The sequence below is a fragment of the Sceloporus occidentalis genome, unplaced genomic scaffold (assembly GCF_023333645.1).
Source record: "Sceloporus occidentalis isolate IW3139 unplaced genomic scaffold, rSceOcc1.0.p SCAF_155, whole genome shotgun sequence".
Lineage (NCBI taxonomy): Eukaryota > Metazoa > Chordata > Lepidosauria > Squamata > Phrynosomatidae > Sceloporus > Sceloporus occidentalis.
This window is the reverse complement of record NW_028317135.1, coordinates 1,237,501-1,264,776: the sequence shown is the minus strand read 5'-3', so window position 1 is coordinate 1,264,776 and position 27,276 is coordinate 1,237,501. Positions and strand designations below refer to the sequence as shown.

The 27,276-nt window shown below is 48.2% G+C and overlaps 2 protein-coding genes across 2 annotated transcripts in view; both read right to left on the bottom strand.

The window, feature by feature from the left end:
* Positions 1 to 37: 37 nt before the first annotated feature.
* On the bottom strand, positions 38 to 18,121 carry LOC149280484 (integrin alpha-10-like). The gene is made up of 30 exons (XM_089500478.1): positions 18,037 to 18,121; positions 13,280 to 13,391; positions 12,041 to 12,150; positions 11,569 to 11,657; positions 10,868 to 10,982; positions 10,655 to 10,782; positions 10,038 to 10,186; positions 9,735 to 9,885; positions 9,481 to 9,646; positions 9,023 to 9,096; positions 7,113 to 7,257; positions 6,829 to 6,977; positions 6,488 to 6,631; positions 6,162 to 6,365; positions 5,769 to 5,899; positions 5,358 to 5,524; positions 5,078 to 5,220; positions 4,626 to 4,736; positions 4,362 to 4,447; positions 4,104 to 4,245; positions 3,861 to 3,953; positions 3,428 to 3,504; positions 3,146 to 3,235; positions 2,804 to 2,888; positions 2,327 to 2,440; positions 2,150 to 2,236; positions 1,793 to 1,906; positions 844 to 939; positions 313 to 426; positions 38 to 106 (listed from the first exon to the last, which is right to left on the bottom strand). The coding sequence occupies exons 1-30, from the start codon at positions 18,119 to 18,121 to the stop codon at positions 38 to 40; spliced, it is 3,540 nt and encodes a 1,179-aa protein (XP_089356604.1).
* A 289-nt stretch (positions 18,122 to 18,410) lies between these two features.
* Positions 18,411 to 27,276, bottom strand: part of LOC149280483 (toll-like receptor 2 type-1) — a 13,373-nt gene continuing 4,507 nt past the window's right edge. Inside the window, exons 2-7 of the mRNA XM_089500477.1 lie at positions 26,931 to 26,979; positions 26,264 to 26,396; positions 24,447 to 24,603; positions 21,424 to 23,928; positions 18,686 to 18,783; positions 18,411 to 18,575 (exon numbers count right to left, since the gene is read on the bottom strand). Coding sequence (XP_089356603.1) covers positions 18,411 to 18,575; positions 18,686 to 18,783; positions 21,424 to 23,928; positions 24,447 to 24,603; positions 26,264 to 26,396; positions 26,931 to 26,979 — 3,107 coding nt within the window. The remainder of the gene's footprint in view (positions 18,576 to 18,685; positions 18,784 to 21,423; positions 23,929 to 24,446; positions 24,604 to 26,263; positions 26,397 to 26,930; positions 26,980 to 27,276) is intronic.

Here is a 27,276-nt window from a genome sequence, read left to right as displayed (position 1 = left end):
TGGAGTGTACATGATAATCATCTTATTCTCAATGTGGTCATTGCTCTTCCTTATCGGACTCTACTTTCTCCTCTTCTCCTTGTGTCTTTCTTGTAAAGAATCCCAGCTAGAAGAGGAGAAAAGGGAAATATTGTAACTTGGATGTGTACGAGGCAGGTGCAGCCAAGATGCCGGTCTCCATCGATGGCTCAGCATGTTCCCTCAAACAAAAGGACTGTGGATTATGGAGATGTAGGACCACCTTTTGATTAGCCCTGGGGAGCTGTGTTCTCTACCTAGGTTTAAGGTTTGGAGATGTGAATAGGTACTAACCTTCCACAGAATGAAGATGATCAGAGCCAGGAGAAGGAGGCCTCCAATGACGCTCCCAATGAGGATCCACAGGGAGATGGAGAGGAGAACCGGCTGCAGGACTTCCAGGACGCTCTGCAGAGAACGAGAAGAAGACACAGTCTGATAACCTGCGTCTGGTTTGCAGATAACTACAACGTGGCTGAATTCGGACGGGCCTCTCCGTGCCGCCACGCTATGAAACTTCTACCCCAGCACCCTGGATTGGAGGTAACGCAGGTAAGAGCCAGATAAATTATTCTGGTTTTGTAGCACCAGGTTAACAGTTTGAGGCTACCTGGGATCTACAAGGGTCCACATCTCCCCGCCGATTGTCCTAAACATGAAGCAGTTTGAAAGATTCTGTTTTGTTTGGAGCTTATTCACTAAACTGTCATTTGCTTCTGTGCCACGTGCCAAGCATTACCAGAATAAATATATGGGTACGTTTGTGGGTTTTTTTGGTGGACAAGAATAAAGCAGATGATGATTTTTCTTTCCAGATTTCTTTACCTCTCTCCGATGTCCACCGCTGTCCGTGAACAGGATCCCATCTTCATTTAGGTGGAGAACGAACGTACTGACCACCTTGATAGAACGGAACTTGGCCTGTACGGAAAGGAATGATGAGTTCATGATGATTCTGTCAAATATAACGGTGATTTTGGAGCATAATATTGTAATTAAGCGTTTTAGGCACCTGTGTAACTCCTGCTCTAGCTGGAATGTCACACGCATAGCCGATCAGGTGCCTTCTGGGGATTATCATGTTATATGTAAAATTAGGTATTTTTAGGGTTCTCTGTTGAATTATGCAGTGCCCGACACAGTGGGTTCTTTTATGAAGACGCCCCCCCCCCATAAAGTGACAAATTATGCACTGTGCTGTGCGTTGCTCGGGGGTTCAATGGGTTAATGGTACCAGCCAGATCCTTTCAGTTTTTTGGGAGAGGATATGAGATCATTGTTTCCCAAAGAAAGAAAAAAAATCTGTGTTGAGTGAGTAACAAAGGAGACCGTTGTCAGAAGATACCATGGCCGCTATTCTTGGAATCTGATGGCCGGGGTCTGTAAGAGAGATTACCGAGGACGCTCACCAACCTATGGATTACCTAAAAGCGTGCTTTTTGGGGAAACAAAATAGGATTTAATATATAACAGGGGATCAAACAATGGTCACTTCTACACTCCCTCTTACCTTATGAATGTCCATCCACTTCCGCATTCCTGGCACCTACCTCTAGACCTCCTTCTCATTAAATGTCCACCATCTTCTCGTATACACTACAGGTACCAGTTCTTCCTCCCAATACCTACCATCCCCTTCCTTTTGTATTCATTTTAATACAAGCGTCCCTCTGTAAGTTAACACTGGGGATGTTTGTGTAGTCGGTAATGGTTCCGCCGACTGGTATCGGGGGTCACACCTCCGCTAAGTAGTAAGAAGGAGACCTTCACAAACCTTTGCGAAGAACTGGTTGTGAATGACGCGTAGTAAGGATATGGACAGCTCGTTGTTCTGGTGAAGCTTTGGGATGAGGCAGGTGATGGTCTCGCACCAGCTGTTACTGCAATTCTGAAACGGGAAACCGGAGCATTAGTCGGGACCTAGCACCCGCCGTGCTATAGATCAAAGACCCCACAACCCAACCCGAGGTGAGGATGGGTGAGAGGCCGCGTCATAAGATAAAAACCCTAAACCCTTCCATCTCAAAGATCGTGAGGAACTTGCAATCCTTCGAGCAGACGTAGCGGTTGACTTAAGGTAACTTCTGAGCGCTTGGTGTTGATATCTCGCCTCCGTTCCGCGTGAACTCACCAGGATCGCCGTGTGGAGAAGGTCTTCCTGGTGAACTGGAGCTACTGCTGTTTTTGGTTGGGTCACGTTGGAAAAAAAACACGTGGCCTGTAGGGAACGGACGGCAAAAGTTTATTGACAGAGCTGTAAAAGTCTAAACTCGGGAGACCGCGGCCAGAGGAACCCCCGGTTTCTTACGTTGTCGGCAATTATCCTGGAGACCCTCAGGAAGTAGGAGCTGCCGTGGGCCATCGCCGGGGTACGGATCTGCACTGACGCATTGTGGATCGGGTAGCAGCCGACATACTGGACCTGACCAAGAGAAACCAGCAGGTACATTGACGACATAAGGATCTGTTTCACTGGCTCGCCAGTTCACAGCCTGCGGCCGCCAGGAGGCAGCAAACTCCTACATTTCTACCTCTGCCCGTTAGATACTGCTCTCTGTGTTTCCTCTTGCGAAAATTGCCTACTAAATGTATCAAGAGAGTCCTTTTGTGGTCTTCAAAGCAGAATATATTTTGGAGGAAGAGGCCATAATCTAAAACAAGAGGGTCAAGTGTGATAAGAACACTCGCTTCACTTTTAAGGATGATAGATAAGCGGGACAGCCTCCCAGCAGAAGTGGTAAAGGTTTATGCATGGGATAGGCAGACCCTACGCATTTCACTGTACCTTGAAATTCGTTCTGAACTCTGGACCTTGCTTGTGGTGGAACGTCCAAGCCGGCTGAACTTCATATCGGTTCAGACTGGACTCGCTGCAGACCAGAGAGACATAAACCCCGCCGTGTTAATAGAAGCCGAGCTGTGACTCACCGCTTCCACTGTACTTACTGGCGACTGCAAGCTCTGGGGACTAGCAGAACTTTATCGAAACCGTAGCTATCCCACCAGCTAGAGATGGCCTTTATTCTGACAATACTCTGCTCTCAGGAACAGTTAATGGCCAAACAAGCCCTACTTAAGCCCGACTTCATCCCGCACGAAGCTCTGGGTCTGCGCTTTCCATCCTCACCTCAAGATGAAGATTTCGGGCTCGTATCGGACAGAGGCTAAAAGCTCCGCTGCGTTATCGTGCAGAGTCTCGTTCGTTTCGGTATTATCGCTGCCAGAAAAGGAAATAAAACGGAAACTGTTGCAACAAGGGAGAGAGAACACAAAGGGGAGGAATAATCACGCCAATTATTGTTTTACATAGCGCCATAAGATTCCGCAGCACTGTACGGAGGGTCGACGGGACATTTGTATATAACGTATCTAGAGGTTTTTATCATAAGTATATGCGGAGTGAGCTTACCTGGTGACGTTAAGTTTGATCTGCATGCGACTCAAGAGAGTGGAGCAGCTCAGCTCAAACTCTAAACCAAAGGAAACCTGTAAAGAGAGGAAGGCATGGCCTCCTGAGATGCATTTTCCCAATGCCTTCTAAGAGTGGACTGGGTAGGACTTCTCAAAAATTTCATTCGTCCTTCTAAAACTTCTAATAGGGCAAAAATATAAGTTATCTGGAGAAATAATAATCCAGAAAATGTAGGTCTTGCTATAACGGTGAGAATTCAGGATTTTGTAGGTGTTTTGATGGTGGTGGTGGGGGGGGTGACATATGGAGATACTTAAATAGCTACTTATAGAAAAAAAACCCTCAAAACCTGTCTTATGCTGTTTATTATACCGGTGGACCATGTGATCTGACAGGCCTCGTACCCGTTCCCCGAGTATATCCGCCTTACCGATGCTTTGGACTTGAGAAGAGGATAGCTGACGCTGCAGAGCCGCGTGTCGTTGGACAGAGCCGTGCACTCCACTTTGTTCTGGGTGTCTCCCTGTAACACAATAAGGAACATCAGTTCTTTCCCCGTTGGGTTTACTCTACTGGACCGACGAGAGACCGAGCGGACGAGTACCAGCCATTGTCTGCTCTTCCTTCTCCGAGTAACCAGACTGCCTTCTGAGTTTGAGTTTGTGAGAGTTACCTTTGTAGAAACGCTGGAGAAGAGGAGGTTTTTGGAGAACCAGACCCTCAGGCTGGCGTTGTACGCGTTCTCCCCTTTGTTCTTCAGCATGATGTCCACAGACACCTTTTTCTGGTCTCTCCGGACGATATAGGGCTGGTCCCTAGAAGATGAGATAAAGAAAAACAAAAGAGGACCGCGCGTTACATAAATGGACCCCATCGTGCCATGGAGTATTTAGTTAACACCAGGTGTTCCTACCGTAGAGAAAATGCTCACCTTGGTAGAAAGTTGTGCCAACGAGCCCTGAGGACCAGATCTGCGGTGCACTCGTTGTCTTCGCCACAGTCCTTGAAGAACGGAACCTGAGAGACATCATGGAGAGATCTTCATAAAAGCTCACCCGGCGAGATAATGACCGCTAGCGGCTGAAGCAACCCGAATGACCTCTTCCAATGTCTTTATGATGGTGTAGAAAGGCAAACATGTAGCAGGAATATGCGATCGGATTACGGGTTGAAAGCTTTGGGTCACGATGCTCACCAGCTTTTTGACAGTCGAGGGACATCGGTCATCCAGCACCGGGCTAGACTCTATGTCGCTCAGATTGAATCGCAGGAGAACCAGAACCGGCCTCAAGTAGTCAACAGTTTCCTGCGACAAAAGAACAAGAAGGCAATTGGGAAGGTGATGGCGCAGAGGACCTCTTAATAATTTAACACTAAAAAGGATTTTATGGGGCAACACACCAGAAAACAAAAAACAACCAGTAATTTTAAGTCTTTAGCCATGCTTTAGAAAAGCACAGGCAGACTAGACGGGCCGGTTGTTATCTTCTATCCGTTTCTACATAAACTTTTTTCCCAAGAATGGAACCAGCTGGGGCTGCGCGATTTCAACAAGAAGCTTTCCTCGCAAGCAAGGAGGTTACTCGATCCACCTCAGCTCTTAAAACGCATCCGTTGTAAGCAAGGTCTGGTAGGACGTGAACTCACGATGACATGAAAGCCGAGGGTCATGCAAGTGACTTTCCCCGCGGTCACCCGGATACGCTTGCTCAATTGCTTCTGGCCGTTTTCATCGAATACCGCACGAGAGGTGATCTTTCGTTCATCCAAGGAGAGGTTATAAGAAAGTCCTGACGAAGAAGAAAAGGGACGTTAAGGTTCCAGGGACCTACCATCAGAAGTGTAACAAGTGCGTCATCTGTGACAAAGTAACAAATCGCAGTCGTTTACGGAGATTGTAATCAGTGAAGAAACGTCGAGTACCGACCGAAACGGTTGTCCCATTTTCCAGGCGTCTTGGAGGTGACCGAGAAGCAGACTGTGATATTCAGGCAGACGGACTCCTTTCCGGAACGGTGGCAGGACTTCTGCGCCATGTTGATGGAAGAAGGGTTTATCAGCATGGATGCGTTGACTCGGACAATGCTCCTCGACCTACAGGTTAAAGACACGCTTAGCCGCGCTGCAGAACGAAAGTTCCTGATGTAAGAAGACAACGGCGAAACTTTTATATTCATTGTATCATTGTATAGTAGAGTTTTGAGGCTACTTAGAACATATCACGTGAAAGCAAGTTTTACGGAAGACTTAACACATCAGAAAAGCAGAGTGATAATTATACGTTCAATGGGCCAGACCGTTGTTATGACCTCGTAACATAAATTTACGGTTCCAGTACCTCAACATGACAGCAGCTCCTTGGCCGCCAACGGTGAGGTCCACGAGTCCGTCTCCATCCAGGTCCATCTGTGCGCTCACGCTGCGCCCGAAATAGCTGAGTCCGAGGTGGAAGGACGAGGCGTCGATTCTCTGTTAGGGATGAATCGAGGAATGGGCCAAGACAAACACTGACCCACGCCGGGGCTCCTAAATTATCCCTTCTGTGTAGCCTAAATGCTCCTGTGTGTCATTTTTGGTTTAGGTTGTGCCCCCCCTCGTTTTTAACTCCCGCCATGTTCAATCCGTTAGCTTTTTTTATTCAGCTTCCAGCCCACTAGAAGAAGACAACGAAGCCATAACGCAAACCGAACTGACTTACGTTAAGCGTTCGTACGGCACATCACAATGTTACCTGTTTGTAGGCTGGAAGGATGGTGTTGCGATACCCGTGGTAGATATACAGCGCCCCCCTGTGGTTGTCCTCCAGCGGCGCGCCCACAACTACATCATTTAGTCCGTCATGGTTTAGATCTGTGGCAGTCGCCATCGAGTACCCGAAACGAGAGTCCTGGACCTTTCGGTCTGCGTGCAGCGTGCCGTTCAACGTTAGATGTAACTGAAAACATTAAGACACTGCAGGTAACCATAGAACGTCCTGGAATCATATACGAGGATAATGGACTCACGGACAGACAGAATGACAGACAGAATGAAGCCTCGGTAGCCTCCCGGTCTCACCTGGCCGACCCTGTAGATATAAACCCTTCCTGATTCTTTATTCTGTGGCCCCAGGAACATGGGAGCCGCCACGAGCAGAACATCTGTAGCCCCATCTCCATTAACGTCCACAGGGCACACTTCGCTGCCGAAGTAGGAGCCGATCTGCCGAGGAGGAGGAAAAAGACAAACAAAAGAAGATTTTATAGCAATAGAAATGATCAAAATCTGAAATTCTAATGGTTTTTAACTGGAGATACACATTCCTGATTATTCTTCCACGCAATACACGTTTCAAACTTTTGATCTATACACTTTGCCACTTAAATCACTTTTAATGACCGGGGGTCCGTGACACCAACCTGTTCGCCCACCAGTGCCTGGGAAATGGATACTTTGCCCACACCGGACATCTCGAAAAGGATGACTTTACCCTTGTGTTTAAACCTCGGGGCACCGGACACGTACAGAACCTTCCCGTTCCGCAAGGTGATGGAGGACACCGTGTAACCTGCGGGGGTTGATAGTAACGTTAGTCTCACCCGTCGGCCGTCTATTTCTTTATACGACAAAAAACTTCAAATATCAGAGGCATCAGCAAAATACGTCGTAGCGGAGATTTGGCGACTTTGAGTTCATGGTGTACCCAAGTAAGCCGCGTGGTTCTTTATCTTTATGGGGAACTCCTTCTCAAAGGCGGCGCGAGGAGGCATGATACGGCCCCCGCTGGACTCCTTTAGCACTGCTCCGTCCCAGTCGTACGCACCCACGGTCCCAAACAGAATCCCGTCCTGACGAGAGAAAAGAAAGGTCTGAGAGAGGGAGGACCGATATGGCGGCTTGTTACAGGGAGGACAGATATGGCGGCTTGTTACATGGAGGACCGATATGGCGGCTTGTTACAGGGAGGACCGATATGGCGGCTTGTTACAGGGAGGACCGATATGGCGGCTTGTTACATGGAGGACCGATATGGCGGTTTGTTACAGGGAGGACCGATATGGCGGCTTGTTACAGGGAGGACCGATATGGCGGCTTGTTACATGGAGGACCGATATGGCGGCTTGTTACAGGGAGGACCGATATGGCGGCTTGTTACAGGGAGGACCGATATGGCGGCTTGTTACAGGGAGGACCGATATGGCGGCTTGTTACAGGGAGGACCGATATGGCGGCTTGTTACAGGGAGGACAGATATGGCGGCTTGTTACATGGAGGACCGATATGGCGGCTTGTTACAGGGAGACCGATATGGCGGCTTGTTACAGGGAGGACAGATATGGCGGCTTGTTACAGGGAGGACAGATATGGCGGCTTGTTACATGGAGGACCGATATGGCGGCTTGTTACAGGGAGACCGATATGGCGGCTTGTTACAGGGAGGACCGATATGGCGGCTTGTTACAGGGAGGACCGATATGGCGGTTTGTTACATGGAGGACCGATATGGCGGCTTGTTACAGGGAGACCGATATGGCGGCTTGTTACAGGGAGGACCGATATGGCGGCTTGTTACAGGGAGGACCGATATGGCGGTTTGTTACATGGAGGACCGATATGGCGGTTTGTTACATGGAGGACAGATATGGCGGCTTGTTACAGGGAGGACCGATATGGCGGCTTGTTACAGGGAGGACCGATATGGCGGCTTGTTACAGGGAGGACCGATATGGCGGCTTGTTACAGGGAGGACCGATATGGCGGCTTGTTACAGGGAGGACCGATATGGCGGCTTGTTACAGGGAGGACCGATATGGCGGCTTGTTACAGGGAGGACCGATATGGCGGCTTGTTACAGGGAGGACCTGTATCTTCTCTGTTTAGTAACTAAATACGCACTGACCTGTGGAATGTGTCATACCTGCTGCTATTTGAAGTAGTATAGGTTGGCTAAGTGCCCATTTAATGCTTTTAGGTGCTAATATTTACCCGTGGCCAAGAATAAAGGGGTAGATTTCCCTTTGACCCCAAAGGAAGCCCGTTTGCACGGTTATCAGATCATCGCATTGGGAAACGTGTTGATTTACTAGGATTTGAGGATAAAATCCCGCTCCTCGGGGGTATGGAGCAGGTCAGGGGCTCCAGACGGAAAGGATCACAGAGGTACCTTTTATACCCCTGTGTGGCGGGGCAGAACGGCCTTTTTGATTGGGATTGTGTAAATAAACACAATTAACACAGAGCTATGCGGGGTTTCCTTTACCAAGAAGCTGTCGTCAGGGTTCATTCTACAAGATGGAAAATATCTGACACGCAATCAAATCCGAGCAAGGAAAACCATATATGTTTGCAGAAGGCGAGCGCAGCGAAGAGTGACATGTTTTATTTTTTTTAACCAAAGACATTAACCATTTGGGGCCTGGGGCACATGTATGGGAAGACCACCATAACCTTTCGCTCTAACGTCTGTTGGTCAGCATGGGGACAACCCTGGGCACCGTCCGGTATCTCGGAAGGCTTCGAAGACCTCCTCCTCCCAACTCCGCCATTCCTCGACCCGGATCCGCGGAGAGCGCGCCACGATTCACGTTCAGAGAGTTCGTCCACGTCACTCACCTCTAACATGTGCATGGAAAAGCCAACCTGCGACATCTCCAGCTCAAAGGAGCTTTCGTTAAACCCGAACGTCCCTGCCGAGAAACACACCGAAAATAAAAAGATTCCGACCGTCTACCGCCAGCCCACCCGCGGCCTGATTTCCGGCTGTAGAGTTAGTGTTGGTTTACACAATGCAGCAAACAAAGTGTGTTATTTACATTGTACGCATGATATATACATCACTGAGCATGCCGAGAGGGGCCAGCTCCTTGTCTTTAGATTTCGTGTCTCGTGCAGAGAACGCGCCTCTCAAACGACTTCTTTTCTTAAGGCTCTGCTTACGTTCCAGTTGAGGAGCCCAGTAGTTGAAGTAACTTAGTAAGAAGTCGTTTTTTGTGGTTTCTCGGTGCACAATAAACGAGCCCCGTGTGTAAGATTGTTAGCTCCCGTGGTTTACCCGTTCTTTATGATTTTACCTTCTAAGCTGAATATTCTGTCCCCTAAAGCATCTACGATGTCGTTGAGAGCAGCTTCGTCCGTGACGTTAAAGAAATACTTCTCGTCCGGGTCGCTGGCGATGTATTTGATCTCGTTGATAAAGGAATTCGGATCCTGCTGTCTTCTCATATAGTTGCCCAAAACCTGTAAACGAGAAGCAACGGTGACGTCATTTTCATCGATAGCCCATTTTTTCTGTTGTGGATTTCACGTGTTAAGGTCCGATGCGTACCGCGATGGCGTATCGAGTGACGTCACGCTTCTCGCATTCCAGTAACGCCGTGGGCAGTTCGTCTCCGTCGTGGGATTCGCCGTCTGTTACGACGATGAGGAGTCGAGTGGCGTCTTTCCGCCCGCCGCGCTCGGGGCTGAACGCTTCAGAGCTGGAATGAGAACGGGTATATATGTTGTCATGCTGGCTCATCACCCAGAATTTGATATGTTGAGTGAATAAATATGAAGTTGGAATGGAAACATTGATGACGATGGACGTTTCTACTCTACGCGCTCCATAGAATAGAACTAAACGGCCCACCAGGCTTTGTGTATGGCGAACGCTGTCCGCGTCTCCCGGCCCTCTTGCCGGCTGATGTTTTTGGCTGCTTCCACGACGTCTTTGGAGGTTGTATAGTCCTTCAAGGACCATTCATGGACAGCTACTTCTCCGTACTGCAGGACCCCGACCTGTCGGGGGAGAAAAAAATGAAGAGAATGTGGCCATTGTCGGAAAATTAGACCAACTTCAACGTCCACCAACATCAACTGGGGATATGCAGCGGGCTCAGCCAGGCCTGTGGACACGATCCTTCTCCAAGCTCGTGTTTTGAGGCGATTGTGCTACCCTAGAGGCATTTTTCCCCAAACCTGCGCGTGCCACCGTTTCATTTCCTGATGACGTTGGCTTTTCCCAGCTGTGTGTGGTTCATGCAAAAACTTCCATGTTTGTGTAACAATTGTGCAACGCTCAGCTGTTCAAAGTTATTAACGCTGAATGTAAACCACAGACAGGAAAACTCCTTGTAACGTATAGAACCCCCCCCCCCCCAAAAAAACTGCCTGCGTCGTGACATATTGTTTGGTCAGATGTCCCCGAGGCGGAGATGAAGAACATGCGCCTGGCCACACAGGCTGTGCCTCCTGCCCAATACTGACCTGGATCTGATCCGGTCCGATGAAGAACTTGCTGAGAATGTTGCTGAGGAAGTTCTGCACCTCGTACCAGGGGTAGATGCTGTTGGACCCATCCAGCAGAATCACAATGTCCAGGTAGGTGGAACATCCTAGGAGAAGAGACTCATGGTCCGTAAAAACCGGCCGATGGGTGCATAGAGAGCCGCGAAGATGGACGGCTCCTCTGCTACTCACTCTGCGCCGTTGGCGCTATGGTTTCCGTCGGCTGGAAGGTTCCGTCGACCCGGGTGCAGATGCCGGTACTGTACATAGAGGACCCACATTCCTGAGACCAGAGAGGGGCGCAGGCCTAGAGAAGACAACGATTAGACATAGTGGCCTCCAAGATGGAGAGAAGGTCTCTACAGCAGCTGGAGAATGGGCACCAGAGATGGGGCAGATGGGCTTTAAGTGATTAATAGGAGGAATGCCTAAAACAAGACATGGATACCCAGGGGCTACCTGATCCCAAGCTTCTATTTACATTTACCTTCTATAAACCCTGACTTGTCTGTTTACCCAGAACTCCGAGGATGTTTTACCTGCGATGACCGGAGCAGGCGGTGATCACGAGTTGCTTATTTTGGCAACCATCCCCTAGCAGAGCTCAGCACGCGGCAAAAACGCCTAAAGTACCCGTACCCCTACCCCCCACAATACTGCCACCCAGCATTAACGTAGAAATGCCACAGATGTCCTCCGGGTCCCCATCCTCCAGCCATCCTCCCACCATGCCTTCTTCTCGGCCCACGGGCAGCCGGTCTGTTACGGCCTATTACTCGGGGCGAGCCGGGTTCTTAAAGATGTAAAATATCTGCGTTTACGAGGCTGATCCTATATATATAAATATATATATATATAGATAGATATAAGTTCCTGGCGCAGAAAGCACTCACCACGAATCCACCCTCCGTGTCCTGGGTCAGCGACATGCCGAAATGCATGTTTTTGATTTCTTTGGAGACATTCCTGAGGGCGAGTTCGCCTTCGATGGGGATCCAAAACCAACGGAAACGGGAGACGGAAAAGCAGACGGGGCAAGAAGAAACGGGCAAAAGTGCTTACTGTCACAATACCGATAACACAAGCCAAATATCTGCCCCCCCCCCCCGCGGTGAGCACCCAGGCCAGCTTGACTGTTCAAGCCTTTAATAAATTCTGCTGGTATAGCATTCCATGAATTGACTACTCCATCTGTGAGCTCCTTTCATATGGATGTAATGTGATCGTACAATAATTCAAAATTAGGTCAAGATGGGAGCATCGATCTTGGGTTCCGGGTATTAAAGTCTGGCTACAATGTAACCATTCGTTATGTTCTACGCATGTGATGGGGTAAGATGAAGGGGCGAAGCCACTAGAACATACCCAGGTTGACCTTGGCGCATGTGGAGTTGGCTTGGGCGCCCACGCTGCATCTGTACACGTCTCCTTGTCTGTTCCCCGCGGAGCCGTCCCACGGAGCCCCCACCAGCACCCTGCATCAAAGAAATGGGGTAAATCAGGCAAAATTCATACAAGCCGCTGCGTACGCGTTTTTTAACGCAAAAAGTAACAAAATAATAAGTAATGCGGTACGTGGAATATTTTGGGGCGATTTGTGGCTAATCTATTCGTGTTTTCATCTCTGGTCTGCTGATCCCATTTGGCCGACGCGTTAGAATCACTGGTTTCCAGACGGAAGTCATTAAACGGTTAGCCGCTCGGCTGATAACACGCATGTGGAACGCGTCATGACCAGAATCAATGATTATTACTGAAGCGCTCGATTTCCTCCGGCCCGCTGTACTCCGGTTGCCGGACGTACGTGGAACTTTCTGTTTTCTTTAGAATGTTCCAAAGAATCAAGAATACCAAGAGTAACAAAAAAAGAGGAGAAGATTCTCCGCCGAGACCCCCAAAGCCAACATGGAACACAAGTCCTTCGCAAGTCCTTGTGGTCCTCCTCATAAAGCCGGCAGCGTGCGTGATCGGCGCGATGTGTAATCCAGATGTGACCCGGACCGTCATGGATCGATCCCCCGAGATCCACCCACTCCCTGGACGTGGCTCGCAGGACGTGGGCTCCATTAAGCCCCAGTTGCTGTCAGACTCATTAGGCATCTGGGGGTCTCTCGGGGGAAGTCAGAGCGCCGGTAAGTTTTTTACCAGACAGGAGAAGAAGAGCCGCGCTCCGTTGCCGCGCTCCGTGAAGCTCATTACTTTAGGGCACTTTCCGCTTAATGGATCTGCAGGAAGGGGGTCGTTAAAATAAACGGAGAGCAGAATAGCGGTGGAAAGTTCTTCGGTGGCGGCGGGTCGTGGTTTGGACGAGACGTGGAGGATCTGGTATGGATTTCCGCGGTGGGACTGGGAAGGTGGGCTGGGGGTGAGTAGGAAGGTGGGCTGGGGGTGAGTAGGATGGGGGTCTGGATGAGCGGAGCATTCGTGAGACAAACAACCAGAGATTCGGGGCAACTGGACATCGACCCCGGTCTGGGTAGGGGTGAGAGGCAGCCCCCAGGCTTAGGGGTCAGGGCAATAGGCGGCCCCGTTGGGGTCGGGGGTCAGGGCAATAGGCAGCCCCATTGAGGTCAGGGGCAGCCCCTCTGGGTTGGGGGCGCTTACCATTTCTCCCCCTCAGCTTCATGCTGCAGAACTTTATATCCAAACTGCGCTTCTTCCGGCCCCCGGAACACCTGCGGCCTCCTGGTGTCGATATTGAAGGAGGAGACCAAGCCTTTGGGGGAAGATCGAGAACAAAAGGTGAGATCCGGAGACACGGCACCCCCTTCAATAGGAACATCTACCACATCTGCTGGGCACCCGCTCCATGTATTTAAGGGAACCTGGAATCCTCCAGCTTATGGCTGATGGCTTTACCCCATAACTAAAACGGGATCATCTGCAGCATAAACAGAATCGGGAGAGAAGAGAGAGAGGGGATAGGAGAGACATTTAAATACATGGAGGGAAGTTTATTGCAAAGAAGAAGAAACGAGAGACTTAGATGCAATGTAAGTTTTAGTTTACTGAGAGTGGGGTAGATAAGTGGAACAGCCTCCTAGCAGAAGTGGTAGAGGGTAGTACAGTGAGGGTATTAAACATGCATGGGACAGGCATACGGCTCCTGAATGTAAGACGGGATTGATGAATTAGTGTTATTATTTGGGTGGGGGGTGTATGTTTGCGGCTGGAGTCAGACCCCCCCATACACACAGACTCTCTGTCCCGCTACCCCCGCCCCGCAGGAAGCACTAGTAATTATGCCCCGGGTGGGGTCCGTGCCTCCGGCCCTCGCGAGTGGACACGCTTAGACATGGCTATCCTATTGTGCAAAAGGCGGTGCTATTTCCATGGAAACCAATGCTGATTCCGCCATACTTCTGTGTACATATAGCCCCTGTGCCCTATACGATGCATACCGACCTCCTCCTATCTACGAATTACAGATATTTGGCCGGGGAAAGCACAAATTCTATAATAATAATAATAATAATATTCTACATATATACTGGACCAATCAGTCAACAGTAGAGTGATCACTTAACGGGGAGGAATAATAATGCATATCCTCAGAAATTAAGATGGCTGCCCTCTCCCCGGGATACACGCAAGGTACGTTTCCAATACTTCATCGGTATAGACTGTTATATAGGGTTATGGAGTGGTTAACCCTTTAAGGGATGCCAGCAATGCAGGGTGGTGGAAAATTCAAAAAAAAAAAAGACACAAACTGCCATTATAATTCATAAAAATAGTAAATTACAGGGTAGGCTCGGCCCTAAATACAGGTTGTGGGTCTATAAATATCTCAGGGTTCAGGACTTCTCGGCTGGGAGGCGGGTACAGGCTGGTACACTGTGTTATGTGAACATTCTAACCATCCTGGATACATTGTAACAAACTTCTGTTGTTTTTTTTTATGTATTTATTTTGATTTAAATTTAGAATTCTTCACTAGAAGAAACATGTTATCTCTTCCCCAAATAATATTATTAATAAAAATACGCCCGTAAAATATGGAATAAATGTTTTAAAAATTCACACATTCTGGGATGCAGAATTTAAATTAATTGGTAAAGAGGGGGTTTCTTTTCCCAATTTCATGCTTATTAACTACAATTATTCCAAAAAATAAACTTTTTTTAGCAGCCTCACGCCTCGGTCCCGAATGTGATAGCGACCCCTAGGGTTAATTTTACTGATTTGGGCACTATTACCCCAAAATTAATTAATTTTACAAGAAATATCCCTTTAAATGTTTTTTTTTTTTCTTAAAATATATATATATATAAATTAATTCCAACCGTTAAACTGTAACTGCCCCGGGATGAAAGAAAATAAATAGTAAAATCTGATTCTGCTCTTACAGCGCTACGGAATATGATGGCGCTATATCAATCAATCCATAATAATAATATTTATAGACATATATATATATATATCTTTAGGTACTTCTATACCATGCGCTGTATATAAAATATATCAATAGTCCTGTGTTACCTCTATAAAAGAAAAATGGACTACCTTCCAGTATATGGTAAAAAACAGAAATTCCAGATTAAAAGAAACAACATTAAAATAAAAATAAAATATTGAAAATTGAAATTTGTAAAAAAAAAAAAAAAAATATAAAAAATCAGCATTTTCTTAAATCACTGTTTTGTTTTGTTTTTCGGTAAAAAGTTAGGATACAGACGCCTATGGGAAATATTTTCTGCGAGCCACAAGTCAATTTAACCCTTCGCGGTAGAAGAGTCCGACGTGCATGGGGAGCGGGAAGAAAGGGTTAATTAACCCAGCAGGACAGAGGGAAGAGGTCTTACCTTGTCTGAGCAGGAGAGAGAGCAGCAGAAGGGGGTATTTGTGAGACTCCATGGTCTTAGTAAGTGGAGGGAAAGAACCCCCTAGGATTTCTGGTGAGGGGATGGGTGTATCCACCACGCCACAAGCTCAAAGCTCGCTCTGTCCTCAGCACACAACACTTATTCCATCCCGTCTCAGGGAGAGGCGTCCATTGGCCACTAAAAATAATCCTGGTTTTTCTTGGCTAACGGGACAATGTTGCAAAACTTCACAGCCCAGCAGAGGCACGGCTGCCAAACAAAGAGTGTAGGTACGTGGAAGAGCCTTCCAGCAGGGGTGGTGAAATATAAAAAAAAAAAAATGTGAAGGGTATTCCAAAGGGGGAAAATGGGCTAAATCCCCCCCCCAAAAAAGGGTTCATGCAGGGTGAGGGTTAATTAAGTTAAATAAACCTGTATAATGTGAGGATGGGTAGGCTGGTAAATGGGAGGGTCGGCCTGGGCATTTGGCGGGTTTCACATTCTGTGGGATGGTGGCAGCTGTACCCAGATACTCAGCATCACTCTGTAATGAATCATGTGACACTCGCTCCGCGTTGGAGGCTTACGAGTAGGCGCCGTGTGAGCGTGAAACGCGTTTAGCTAATCGTTCCCTGCCGCTGATTATGGATATGCGCTGGCAGAAAACAATTATTTTCATACCTTGGAGCGCAAAACTTTGACTTCTTTTTGATTGTTTTTGGCTACCTGTCTGTGATCTCATTAGGTTTATCCCTGATCCGGCGTAAAAGAGGTTACTTGTTGTGCAGCGCTACGGAATATGGAGGAGCTATATAACACAATAAATAATAATAGTACTCTACGCATGCCGTCTTCTCCTGAGTCGCAGGGATTAATGTAGGCACATCCCACGGTCCAACATCAAAGGGGTTGCTGTATGTATGCCCCCTCCACTAGTGTGAAAGAGCTTACTGTATGCACACCGCCTGCCCTGGCATGAAAGGGGTTACTGTATACACATCCCCTCCTCCAGTGTGAAAGGGGTTACTGTATGCACACCACTTGCCCTGGCATAAAAGGGGTTACTGTATACACATTGCCTGTTCTTACATAGATAACGTTACTGTATGTATACTCTCTGCTCCGGGGAGAAAGGGGTTACTGTATGTACACTCTCTGCTCCGGTGAAGAAGGGGTTACTGCATGCACATTGCCTGTTCTTACATAGATGACGTTACTGTATGTACACTCCCTGCTCCGGGGAGGAAGGGGTTACTGTATGTACACTCCCTGCTCCGGTGAGGAAGGGGTTACTGCCGGCTCCGGTGTTGATAGGGTTATTATAATAATAAAGACTTAGATTATTAACCATTTAAAGACTGCTTTTAGGGCCGTGATAAAAAAAGGCTAAATGGTTGACTGTTCTTGGAAATCCAGGGCTGTTAGCAGCTATGCATATGGGCCAAACATGAAACCTCAGCAGTCTGCTAAAATAGTAAAAATCAGACTTTCCACAAACCCCCCCCCCATAAAAACCCAAAGTGCATGTAAAAGAACAACAGAGCCACCCAGTGGCCAGATTCCAGTACTACACAAAGCCGCATCACCACCTAAATACCTGACTGGGCTCTGCAGACTGCCACAACTTTCGCTGGCAAATAGCGGGTTAAATCGGCATATTTATCAATTGGGTTAAATGAAATTACTGCGCACGTTGCTGTAAATAACACACATTCTCCTAAACGCAGAAAAAAATAAGAAAACATTTTTTTTTTTTTACATTTTATATACAATTTATAGCGCCTTCCTGCCAGGTAAGATGTTTTCTGCTGAAGTATTCCGCGGCACTTAAAGTGTTAATCACTATTTGTTTCTACATTGAAATTTGAATAATTAATCAGATCCTATAAAAAAAAAAGCCCCCCCCCCCCTCAACAGCTTGGCTGCCGACAGCTTGTTTACCGACAGCATTCCAAAGTATGACATCATTTTTGTGGTTAAAAAAGTGCCGCTTATCTGATAAATCCACCTGAATAAATATTTTTCAGACGAGTTTTTATGAGCGCAGGCGGTATTTGCTCAGCGAGGTCGTTCAGGATTCTAGAATTCAACCAAATTGTTGCTTTTCCATATAAATATTTATTATGTTTATTATTATTATTATTATTATTGTGTTTATACGCACGGAGCGGCGGCGGATTCCGGGAGGTGGATTTATTATGCAGAGGGGACATTGGGGAAGGGTTGGGGTTTTTTTTTCTTCTCGCGCTTGCATTCTATGAAAGGACTTGACATTTTTACGATTTGTGGTTTTTAATAAGTTTCCCCCCCCCCCAAACTGACTCATTGTGAATGACAATTATCCGCGGGGTTGCTATTCATCATTAACGGCCCCCCCCCCCCGGCCACATTTCCAGGCATTATTATCCTTTAAATAGTTTAAATGCTCTAAAATATATATAATAATCGCCAAGAATCCCTGTCGTTTTATTGGACGTTACCTTTTATTTAAATTACTCATTTAAATAATTGCCCGCTCTTCCCAACATTATTCCGCCCCTGAGAATTTTATATTACGGCTTCTAGCAAACTCGCTTTTCTTGTTCTTCATGTTCTCCTCCATTAACCGGAGCCCCCATTTCCGTGCGCCCTCTCCCCGCATCCCTGCTCTCCCTGCCCCGTTTTATCAAGCCCTCCTCCGCCTGCCCTTCTCTCCAAGACTCTCCTCCCTATCCCTGGGTGCTTCAGACGCATCCGTGTGATTCCCAGACAGACGCTCGGGCTCCTTAGAAACTCGAGATTATTAAGGATTATTCCTCCCCGTTGGATAAGAATGTGATTGGACGGTTCGTGTCTCAAGGGAAAATCCTTAATGGAGACGTGTGAAAAGTGCCCCATATCTGCATATTAATGAGTTCCGGCCGCGCATATCCCCTTCGATCTATATTCCTTTACGGGTGGTAGTTACAGAGCCGCCTTTCCGGCCCACAATTCTTTGCCATGTGCTCCTGACGATATTCAAGTCGAGAAATTTTGCTCCAACCCCAGTAGGTGAGGTTATTCTTCATTAAGTGAAGTTCTTCTGCCTCATTTAACTCCGCCTCCAGCTTCCGCCACTGAAAACAGGAAGTATACGTATGTACACTTCCTGTGCGTGTTCAGTAGGACTCCCGTTCCCAGCCGATTAGGTTTACGCTAGGGAAACATCAGTGTTCAGGTAGCATACATGCGATGAAATGAGCAGAACGGGAGATCTACTGAGCATGTGCGGGGAGCATGCTGGGGTACGCTCACTGCTTTCAGTACAGAAAGCCGGGGGAGGAGCTAAGTGAGAGAAAAGCACCAATAACTACAGAACGCCTGCACCTGTTCGCATGCAGTAAAGTGCACGAGAGTCCGTGATGGAGCGCTCCTTTAACAGCTTCCCGACCAGAAGACGATCGTATTAAAACCTCACGTTCCACACGCGGCCTGACCTCGTTGCATTAATATATAATCCCAGCTAAACGTCTTCCTCCTTCTCAATTCCTCCCCGGTGTTCATGCGGGGACAATGTACGCCTTGCGCCTTCGGGGCAGGAACGTTGGCACCTTTTATAAACACAATCACCCACTCCCCTGTCCCTGGAGCGGCCCCGGCGTGTGGCCCTCTGAAGCTTGCCCTGGACCTCGCAGCTCATGGGGGCTCATGGCATGGTCTCCAGTTACTATGACATCATAGCCTCCTCTTAGATCAAGTATATGTGGCCTCTTGCAGCAAGGACTACATTATTCTTGTTATTTTTATTATTTACTGTTGTATATAGCGGCATCATAGTCCGCAGCGCTGTACAACGGTCATATTATAATATTATATCTCGAAACCCAAATTCTTTCTCCTCCCCCGGTTAGCGCCTGATCTTCCCCCCGGATTGCGTAAGAAGAAGTGGCCCTGAAGGATCTCCAAACCTTTAGACGCTCCCCGATCGATGACTGCGTTGGCCGGGAAACCTCTAATGATTATTCTCGGATCAAACAATCAGGTATCCCACGGCAACGATCGGCCATAACTTATTAACCCAACGAGGTCCTGAATCACGCTCCTCGATCTCCTGCGGCCAGAAGAATTATTGACCCGCGGCACGGACTTGGTGAACTCCGCAGCCTGCAAACAATTACTGGAATTTCTGTCTTTCTTAAAAAATACTGTTTTCAGGTTAATTGTGTCCAAAAAGTTATTTTCTTTTACAAAAAAGGTCATCACTATTCCACCTCCGCTTAGCGGCCCTTAAAGGGACTTTGAAATGTATCGACTAGGTAAGAGGCTGCCCCACTTGACGGATCAATGAAGCTTCTGAAATTCCTTTCTACGAGAAAGCAAGGGATAATTAAGTCAGGACGTACCCAGCTCTACAGGGTGAAAGGCTTAGCGAGAATGGAATTTATCAAGGGTGGTAGATAAGTGGAACAGCCTCCCAGCTGAAGTGGTAGAGGCTAATAGAGCGGGGGAATTGAAACATGATTCTTTTATGCAGGGATCCCATCAATAAAAACACGTGGATATCGCTATTTTATAAAAGAGATGATAATCTCCTTGCATGGGGCCGGATGATGTCGTGGCTTAAGGCCTTTGTGTATTATCTCTGCATCTTGACAATAAAATAGCTATCACAGGTGACACAACAGACCTGCGTGCATTGTGTGTCCAGTGTGTGTCCCTGCGAGTTACGTGCGCAGCGCAGATAAAGCTGTTTGCCGTAGGAAAGGCTGGAAAAACATATAGCAAAGAGAGAGTCTGCTGCGTGACAACGGGTGCTGACAACACCTGCGCGACTGTGTGTGTGTGACGGGACAAACAGGACGTGCCACCTACACAACCACAACGCTGCGCCAAACCGACCTTTATCCCAAGAGCTTACAGTCTAGCGGTATAATGGCAGACCCTGTCCCAAGGAGCTTACAGTCTAGCGGTATAATGGCAGACCCTGTCCCAAGGAGCTTACAGTCTAGCGGTATAATGGCAGACCCTGTCCCAAGGAGCTTACAGTTTAGCGGTATAATGGGAGACCCTGTCCCAAGGAGCTTACAGTCTAGCGGTATAATTTGAGACCCTGTCCCCAGGAGCTTACAGTCTAGCGGTATAATGGCAGACCCTGTCCCAAGGAGCTTACAGTCTAGCGGTATAATGGCAGACCCTGTCCCAAGGAGCTTACAGTCTAGCGGTATAATGGCAGACCCTGTCCCAAGGAGCTTACAGTCTAGCGGTATAATGGGAGACCCTGTGCCAAGGAGCTTACAGTCTAGCGGTATAATGGGAGACCCTGTGCCAAGGAGCTTACAGTCTAGCGGTGTAATGGCAGACCCTGTCCCAAGGAGCTTACGATCTAGCGCTATAACGTAGGGCATAATTATACAGTGACGGGAAGAAAAGATGCAGGCTGTTAAAGGCATGAGATTTGACAACCAAAAAAGTTTTTTGTTTTTTTTACTCTTCATAAAAAGTTAAATAGAACCCAGAAGAGACGGATCTTCAGTAAATGTAACAGCTTTTTTTTGTTTTTTTTGACACTTTTTGTTGAAACGTCAGGAATTTTCAGATTATTTTATATTAAGTCCATACGGTAAATATCGGTAACTCGCTGCCACTGATTGGTCGGAGGCGCAACCGACCCCGGCGAGGGGGATTTGGCACTTTTTTTTCCCCCTGCACTCTCCATCAGTTTTTTAAAATTACAATTTTTAGCTATTTTTTAGAATTTTGTGCTTAAAACAGAATATTCCCAGCATGCACCAGTCCGCCCCACCATCATCATCAGTTACTTTCACATCGTACTAAACAGAATATCCTCATCGGCAAGCCCGTCCCAAACTGGAGATATAGGAACATTGCTTGGTGGTCTCACGGTGGAGACCCTCCCCATACAACAATGTCACAGGTGATGAAATGAATACATTCGGAGACCCTGGTTCTTCGGGCGTCACCCACCCGGAAATATTTTGGTGCTGTCTGGTGAGGGAGAAGCAGCGGAGGGCTCTGGCTGAACGTCCACCGCGGTTTCATTGACCACGGAAAGACCGTCCTGTTCTACAGAAATGGGGTTTGCTTGACCTAGAATAGTCTTCAGCTGGACCCAAAAGAACTGCTGCCGGTTCTGCTCAGGAGGCCATTCCAGATAAGTTTTGGTGTTTAGCATTTTCCGTAGCCTGTAGAACTTTTTGGGCAGATCCTCCAAGCAGATGTCCTCCTTGACCACCAGGATGACATCGTCGAACGCGTGGCCGATGGCTCTCTGGTGGGCAAAGTACAGCTCGTAGTTGCACCACTCGCTGTTGACGAAGCTGCGAGACAACACAAAGATGACCTTGCGGCTGTTCTCAATGTTCTCGATGATGTTGTCTATGATCCATTTCCCGGGTAGGAAATCCCTTTCGTGTATGCACACGCTGTAGGGTGGGTTGGAGCCCTCCAACCGTGGAAGCAGCACCCCCCTCACCCAGTCTGCGTCAGAACAGCTATAGGAGATGAAAGCATGGTAAATGTAGTCTTTGCTGTTGCCGTGTTTTTTAGAGCGGTATTTTGACTGAATAATGTGACACGTGGCCCTCAGGTACCAGGGAACATCAAACTTCCAGCACAACAACATGCAGATGATGACCAGCACGGCCGTCACCGAGACAGATATGGCCACCACCAACCTCACATCACACTGTAGTTGGCTAGGGCTGTAGTGCTCGACCTTTGTGTCCAGCAGGTACTCTGGGTGGTAGCAGTAGTAGCCATGTGGCCAATCGATAAGCGATAAATTGCTATCCGAGAGCGTCTCCATGATGAAGGCATGCAGATCACAGGTGCAATGGTAAGGATTGTTTCCTGCACTCAAGTGTTCTAACCGGTACAAATGCTGGAAAGACCCTTTGTCGATGACGCCAAAAGAGTTGCCTTCAAGAGCCAAGACTCGAAGGTTTGGGCTTCTCCAACCAGAGGGTATGAATTTGATTTTGTTGTTACGGAGAATAAGTTCCCGCAGGTCCAGGGCCCGGTTGAAGTAAGTCATATCTAGTCGATCCAGGTGGGAATTCGACATGTCCAGATATTGTAGAGTTAAAGGCAAGCATAGGAAGACGTTCACCTGCAGTAGGTTGCCCTTCAAACTCATAGAGGTTATTGTCGGCGTCCATGTGCAAACCTCAAGAAGGCCTCCGATTCTGTTAAAACTAAGGTCAACGACGGAAAGGTTTATCCAGCTGGCCGTCAAGAGAGAGACGGTGTTGAGGCTGTCCAAAAGGTTGTTACTGGCGTTAAAAGTGGTGATTCGGGGTAACATTTTATAATTGCACCGTGGGTTGTAGAGATACGTTCCGAGGAGACGGTTTTCGGATATGTTCAGGGCCTCTACGTTACTCATTTGGCCCCAAGCGTCACACGGGACAAAATTGAAGTTAACGTTGATGATGTGCAAATTAACGATTTTGCTGAACCAGGTGAAAGTCCAATCAAATCGCAAAATATCCGGGTTGGTAACATCCTTTATAACCAGGTTGTTCAGCGATAGAGCCTCAATTCGTTCATCCGTCCAGTTCGAGTTTGGAGAACGGGCAAAGTCGATGGACAGCAGCAGGAGGTCTCTGATTGAAGACATCTGAACGTTCCCCAAGACCAGTCGAAGGAGGTACTCGTTGAATTTCCCCCGAAAAAACACCAGCTCGTGGGTATGGACGTGCGCCAGGCCGGAGAATATATCCGCGCCTTCCATGTAATAAGTGAACTCAAACAAATTGCGGAAACGGATGGTGTTGAAGGACTTCCCGGCCAGGTCTTTCAGGACGAGCGGCAGTGCTTGCGCGTGTTTATCCAGAGCCATGTCGAACCAAAGAACGCTCGTATTCACGGCGGAGAACGCTCCGACTTCATAACCTTCTAAGCTGGACTTGGTCTTCAGGGCAAAGCGATTCAGAGCTATATCCTTTATAGGAGCAAAGTCATCTTTCAAGATTGCCGGGATCAGCGGGCCGCCGATGGACAAGTCCTTTAGGTTCACCAAGTTCTTGAACACTTTCCCGAGGGTGGCATAGGTGTAGAAGTTATTCGACATATCGAGGACCTCCAAGTACGTCAGAGGTTCTAGAAGCAGAGAAGGCATCTCCGAGAGGGAGTTATTAAACAGACTCAGGTTCCTGAGATGCACGTTCGAGGCGAACGAATCATTGTCTATCGTCGAGATGTTGTTGAAGCTCAAGTCCAAGGAGCGTAGCTTGGCGTAGGCGTAAAAGTCTCCCGTTCGTATGTTCTTGAGCCTGTTGTACGAGAGATCCAGCACCTCCACGTCACAAGGGAGAGTCAGCGGAACTCGGTGAAGCTGCAGCCCCTTGCAGTTGGCGACTTTCCCTTCCTGGTCAACGATGCACGTGCCTTCTACGAGAGCGATGGCCACCACCAAGAGAGAGAGCGAGGTCCCAGCGGGGTGAAACATATCTGTGGCCGTCACATGCTCTAAAAAAAGAAACACAAAAAAAAAAAATATTACGTCTGCCAAAAGCTTTCATGTTTCCGTAGCGACTAGTTTTTGTCCCCGTAAATTTAGCTTTTTGCCTATAAAGCTCAAATATTAAAAAAAAAAAAAAAAAAAAAAAAAGTTTCTAGGGAAAAGTACCCAGCGAGGGTTTGTTGACTCACCCAGCAGGTCGCATTATGGGGTCACCTAAGCTCCGTCCGGGGCGAGAGCTCCACGAAACGAGGGGATGGGTGTGGTCTAAAGGTTTCCGCCCCCTTCCCCCTCAATGACACATTTTTCCTAGAAAGTAAAAGACTTTAGTAATTTTCGAAAATGAACTTCAGGCAGGGAATACACTAATAAATCATCCATACCTCCCAAGTGTCACTGTTCAGTGGGACCAGTCCCTCTCCCAAACCCCTGATGCCCCTTATTCCATAGCGCCGTACAACGTAACAAGGAGTCGGGCTTGGAGTGAACCGTCTGATCTCTGGAAGGAGAGCGGCGGAGGGCAGACCTGTTAGAGCCTCGGGGGGCCGGAGACGAGGGTTTTGTATAACAAAGGAAACTCGTACGGCCAGTTTATCCGGACACAGCGCTGACACCCTGCTAACGCTGCTTCGGTGTCCCACCAAACGCAGGACAACGGCCTCTCCTGCCTGCAGGCGTGTTACCTGTGTCCGACACCCGGGGTAAAACCGCAGCGGAACCAATTCCAGGCCCTGAACGGCCCTCATTCCACCCCTAATGCTTTCTCACGTTACCTCGCAGCCCGCTTTATAACACTGGAAGGTAAAGTCTTACTTTACTGAGATGGTGGTAGATAAGTGGAGCAGCCTCCCAGCAGAAGTGGTAAAGGGTAATACAGTGAGGGTATTAAACATGCATGGGATAGACATACGGCTCCTGAATCTAAGACGAGACCAACAACTGATTAAGGTTTGAGTCTTTACAGCAGGAGAAACGGGCGACTAGACGGGGGCCGATCTGCCTAACACTATATCCCAGCGTCACGGTATATGATGGTGCTATATAAACCAATAAAGAAGAAATACAGGAGGATGATAACATTAAGTTAGACTAACAGCTCTCCGGTACTCCCGTGCACCTGCACTTGCACTGTAAAGCGCAAAGTACATCGGCTACGCTATAGAATTATAAGTGCACATACGTGTTGAACGGACGGAGACGTCACATGAAGGGGGCTCTGGATCGGTGGTCTCTGGGGCGTCCTCGGGGGTCTCCGTGCGTGCGGACCTAGTGTGAGTGAAGGAATGCGAGTGGGTGTGTGTTGGACAGGATGGGGAGTGAATAACACTGCTGTGCGAATTTGGGCTTAACCCTCCAGCTGCCAATAAGCTCATCAACACACGGGCTTAGTCCCTATGCAGAAAGTGGCGTTAAGGGGGGGGGGGGGTGCTATACAAGTACAGGTTCCGGGACTCAGAACACGTGTGGCCGGATCTTTCTAGGTGTTCTAGATGCTAGAAGAGCTCCGTCGCGCACGCACAAGCCTTGTATCCGTTTGCAGACGGGGCCCCGCGGACCATCACAGGCTGTCTGCAGCTGTTCTTACCCTCCGGCATCTGCAGGAACCCCCCCCAGGATATAATGGGATCCCCCCCCCCGGGATAATAGTGCTATGTACTGTTTATATTGCGCCAGCATATTCCGCAGCGCTGTACAACGGGCACAGAGGACATTAACAAGTAGTAGAAAACAATGATTCTACCCACAGAAACAAGGGGGGTCTGGCGCGCAGGAGCTTGCAATCTGTAGACGCAGATGGAGGGAACAAAAGCACTGCTCTAAACAAAAAGGGAGGGCTCTGGCAGGCAAGGGGTTAATTCATGGAATGCGAAATACCCCAAAGCCCTCTGTGTTATGCAGAACAGCCCCTCAGGGGGTCCAACCCTCAAACCCAACACAAAGGGAGCGATACCACCAAACGGCCCCCGGGGGCTCAGATACCGGGGGGGGGGGGGGGTGTCAGGGGCTATCTGCTGCAATAAAATCGGGTGAATCCATGGAGTGGCCACCAAGCAGAGGTGGCAGAGCAGATTTAAAAATACGGTATAAAGGTTTCAATGTGAATGTAAAGCTGAAACGCGGGGCAATAAGGGAAATATTTGGGGCAGTTATGGGCTGGAGAGATAGTATCATTAATCTCCAACCGCTCCATCGTCTCGGATAATAACTCCCAGTAGGCACAGTCGGCACACGATGGGAGTTTTAGACCAGCACAAGCTGAGGGGCCTCGGATGTCCTGTTTAGCAGCAGCCTCCCTTCTTGCCCCCCCAGGTAGGAATCAGAGACAGGCCGAGCCACACTTACCCCTGCGGTGGTCCTTGTGGCCAGAGGCGGGTATCCTGCCACCGTACGCCGCGTCCTGGCCCATTCCGTGGCCCCCTGGACATGCCGTGGCCCCCAGGAGCTGCACACAGGCTGCCGGTCTCCTACCAGGTCGCTGTGTTAGTAAAGCGGAGGTGTGGCCGCCAGTCCTGTCTTACACAGAGCGGAGTATTAGTTAACCCTTTCACAGCTCTCCGACTCGCTGGAGAAATGGCGAATGAGACCGCGGCCAGATCACCGCCCCACGGCGTTAGCCGTAACAGATTGCAAGCTCTTCGGACCAGACGGTGGCATCTAGGAGAATATTTTGTTGGCTGAGGTTTCAAACTGACCCTGCGACCACAGCAACTCCCAGGGGGTCTCGGTGCAGGTGCCGGCTGAGGGTTATGGGAGTTGTATTTCCACTATAGATTGCATGCTTCTTGTTGGTTGCATCCAGGCAGTTTACATTTCATTATTTGGGCGGTATTTGGTTAATTATATGGGGAGGGAAAAAAAGGAAATATTGCTGTGTGTGATAAAAATGAAAGAATTTCCGCGTGTAATTCTTATCTTTTTGGTTCAGAATAGGTCATTTGCTAAATATTAAGAGCTCGGGCAGATACGGCCCAATCAGCGTAACCGGTTACACTGTGGTATATAAATTTACTGCTCCTCGTTCCCACTGGGATCTCCCACCAATCTCTTTATCATACTGCCTGTGAGGAACAATAGAATGGCTCAGTCTTAATCACCCAGCCAGACTCACAGGCTAATGAAAGTCTATGGAGGAACGGACTTCATTAGCATCGCCATAAAGCATCAGCTTATTGTGGTGTCGCCTGGGAAAGTCACCCAAAATATCACATGACTGACAGCAATCTGCAGATTTTGGGGGGAAATGAGCTAAAATCTGGTTTTTGTCATTGTTTTTGCAGCGGGTTCTTCTCTGGAATTATTCCCGTTATTACTATCATTATCCTCAGCCTACAGAGGAAATAGTTCTGATGTTACAA

Excerpts from the sequence above, each read along its gene's own strand:
- LOC149280484 (XM_089500478.1), bottom strand. The coding sequence starts at position 18,121 with ATGCGGGGAGAGGGCGCACGGAAATGGGGGCTCCGGTTAATGGAGGAG. Across the intron at positions 10,783-10,867 it reads CATAGCGCCAACGGCGCAGA|GATGTTCCACCTACCTGGAC; the intron begins GTGAGTAGCAGA and ends CTCTTCTCCTAG. Across the intron at positions 1,907-2,149 it reads TTCTCCACACGGCGATCCTG|AATTGCAGTAACAGCTGGTG; the intron begins GTGAGTTCACGC and ends TTCCCGTTTCAG.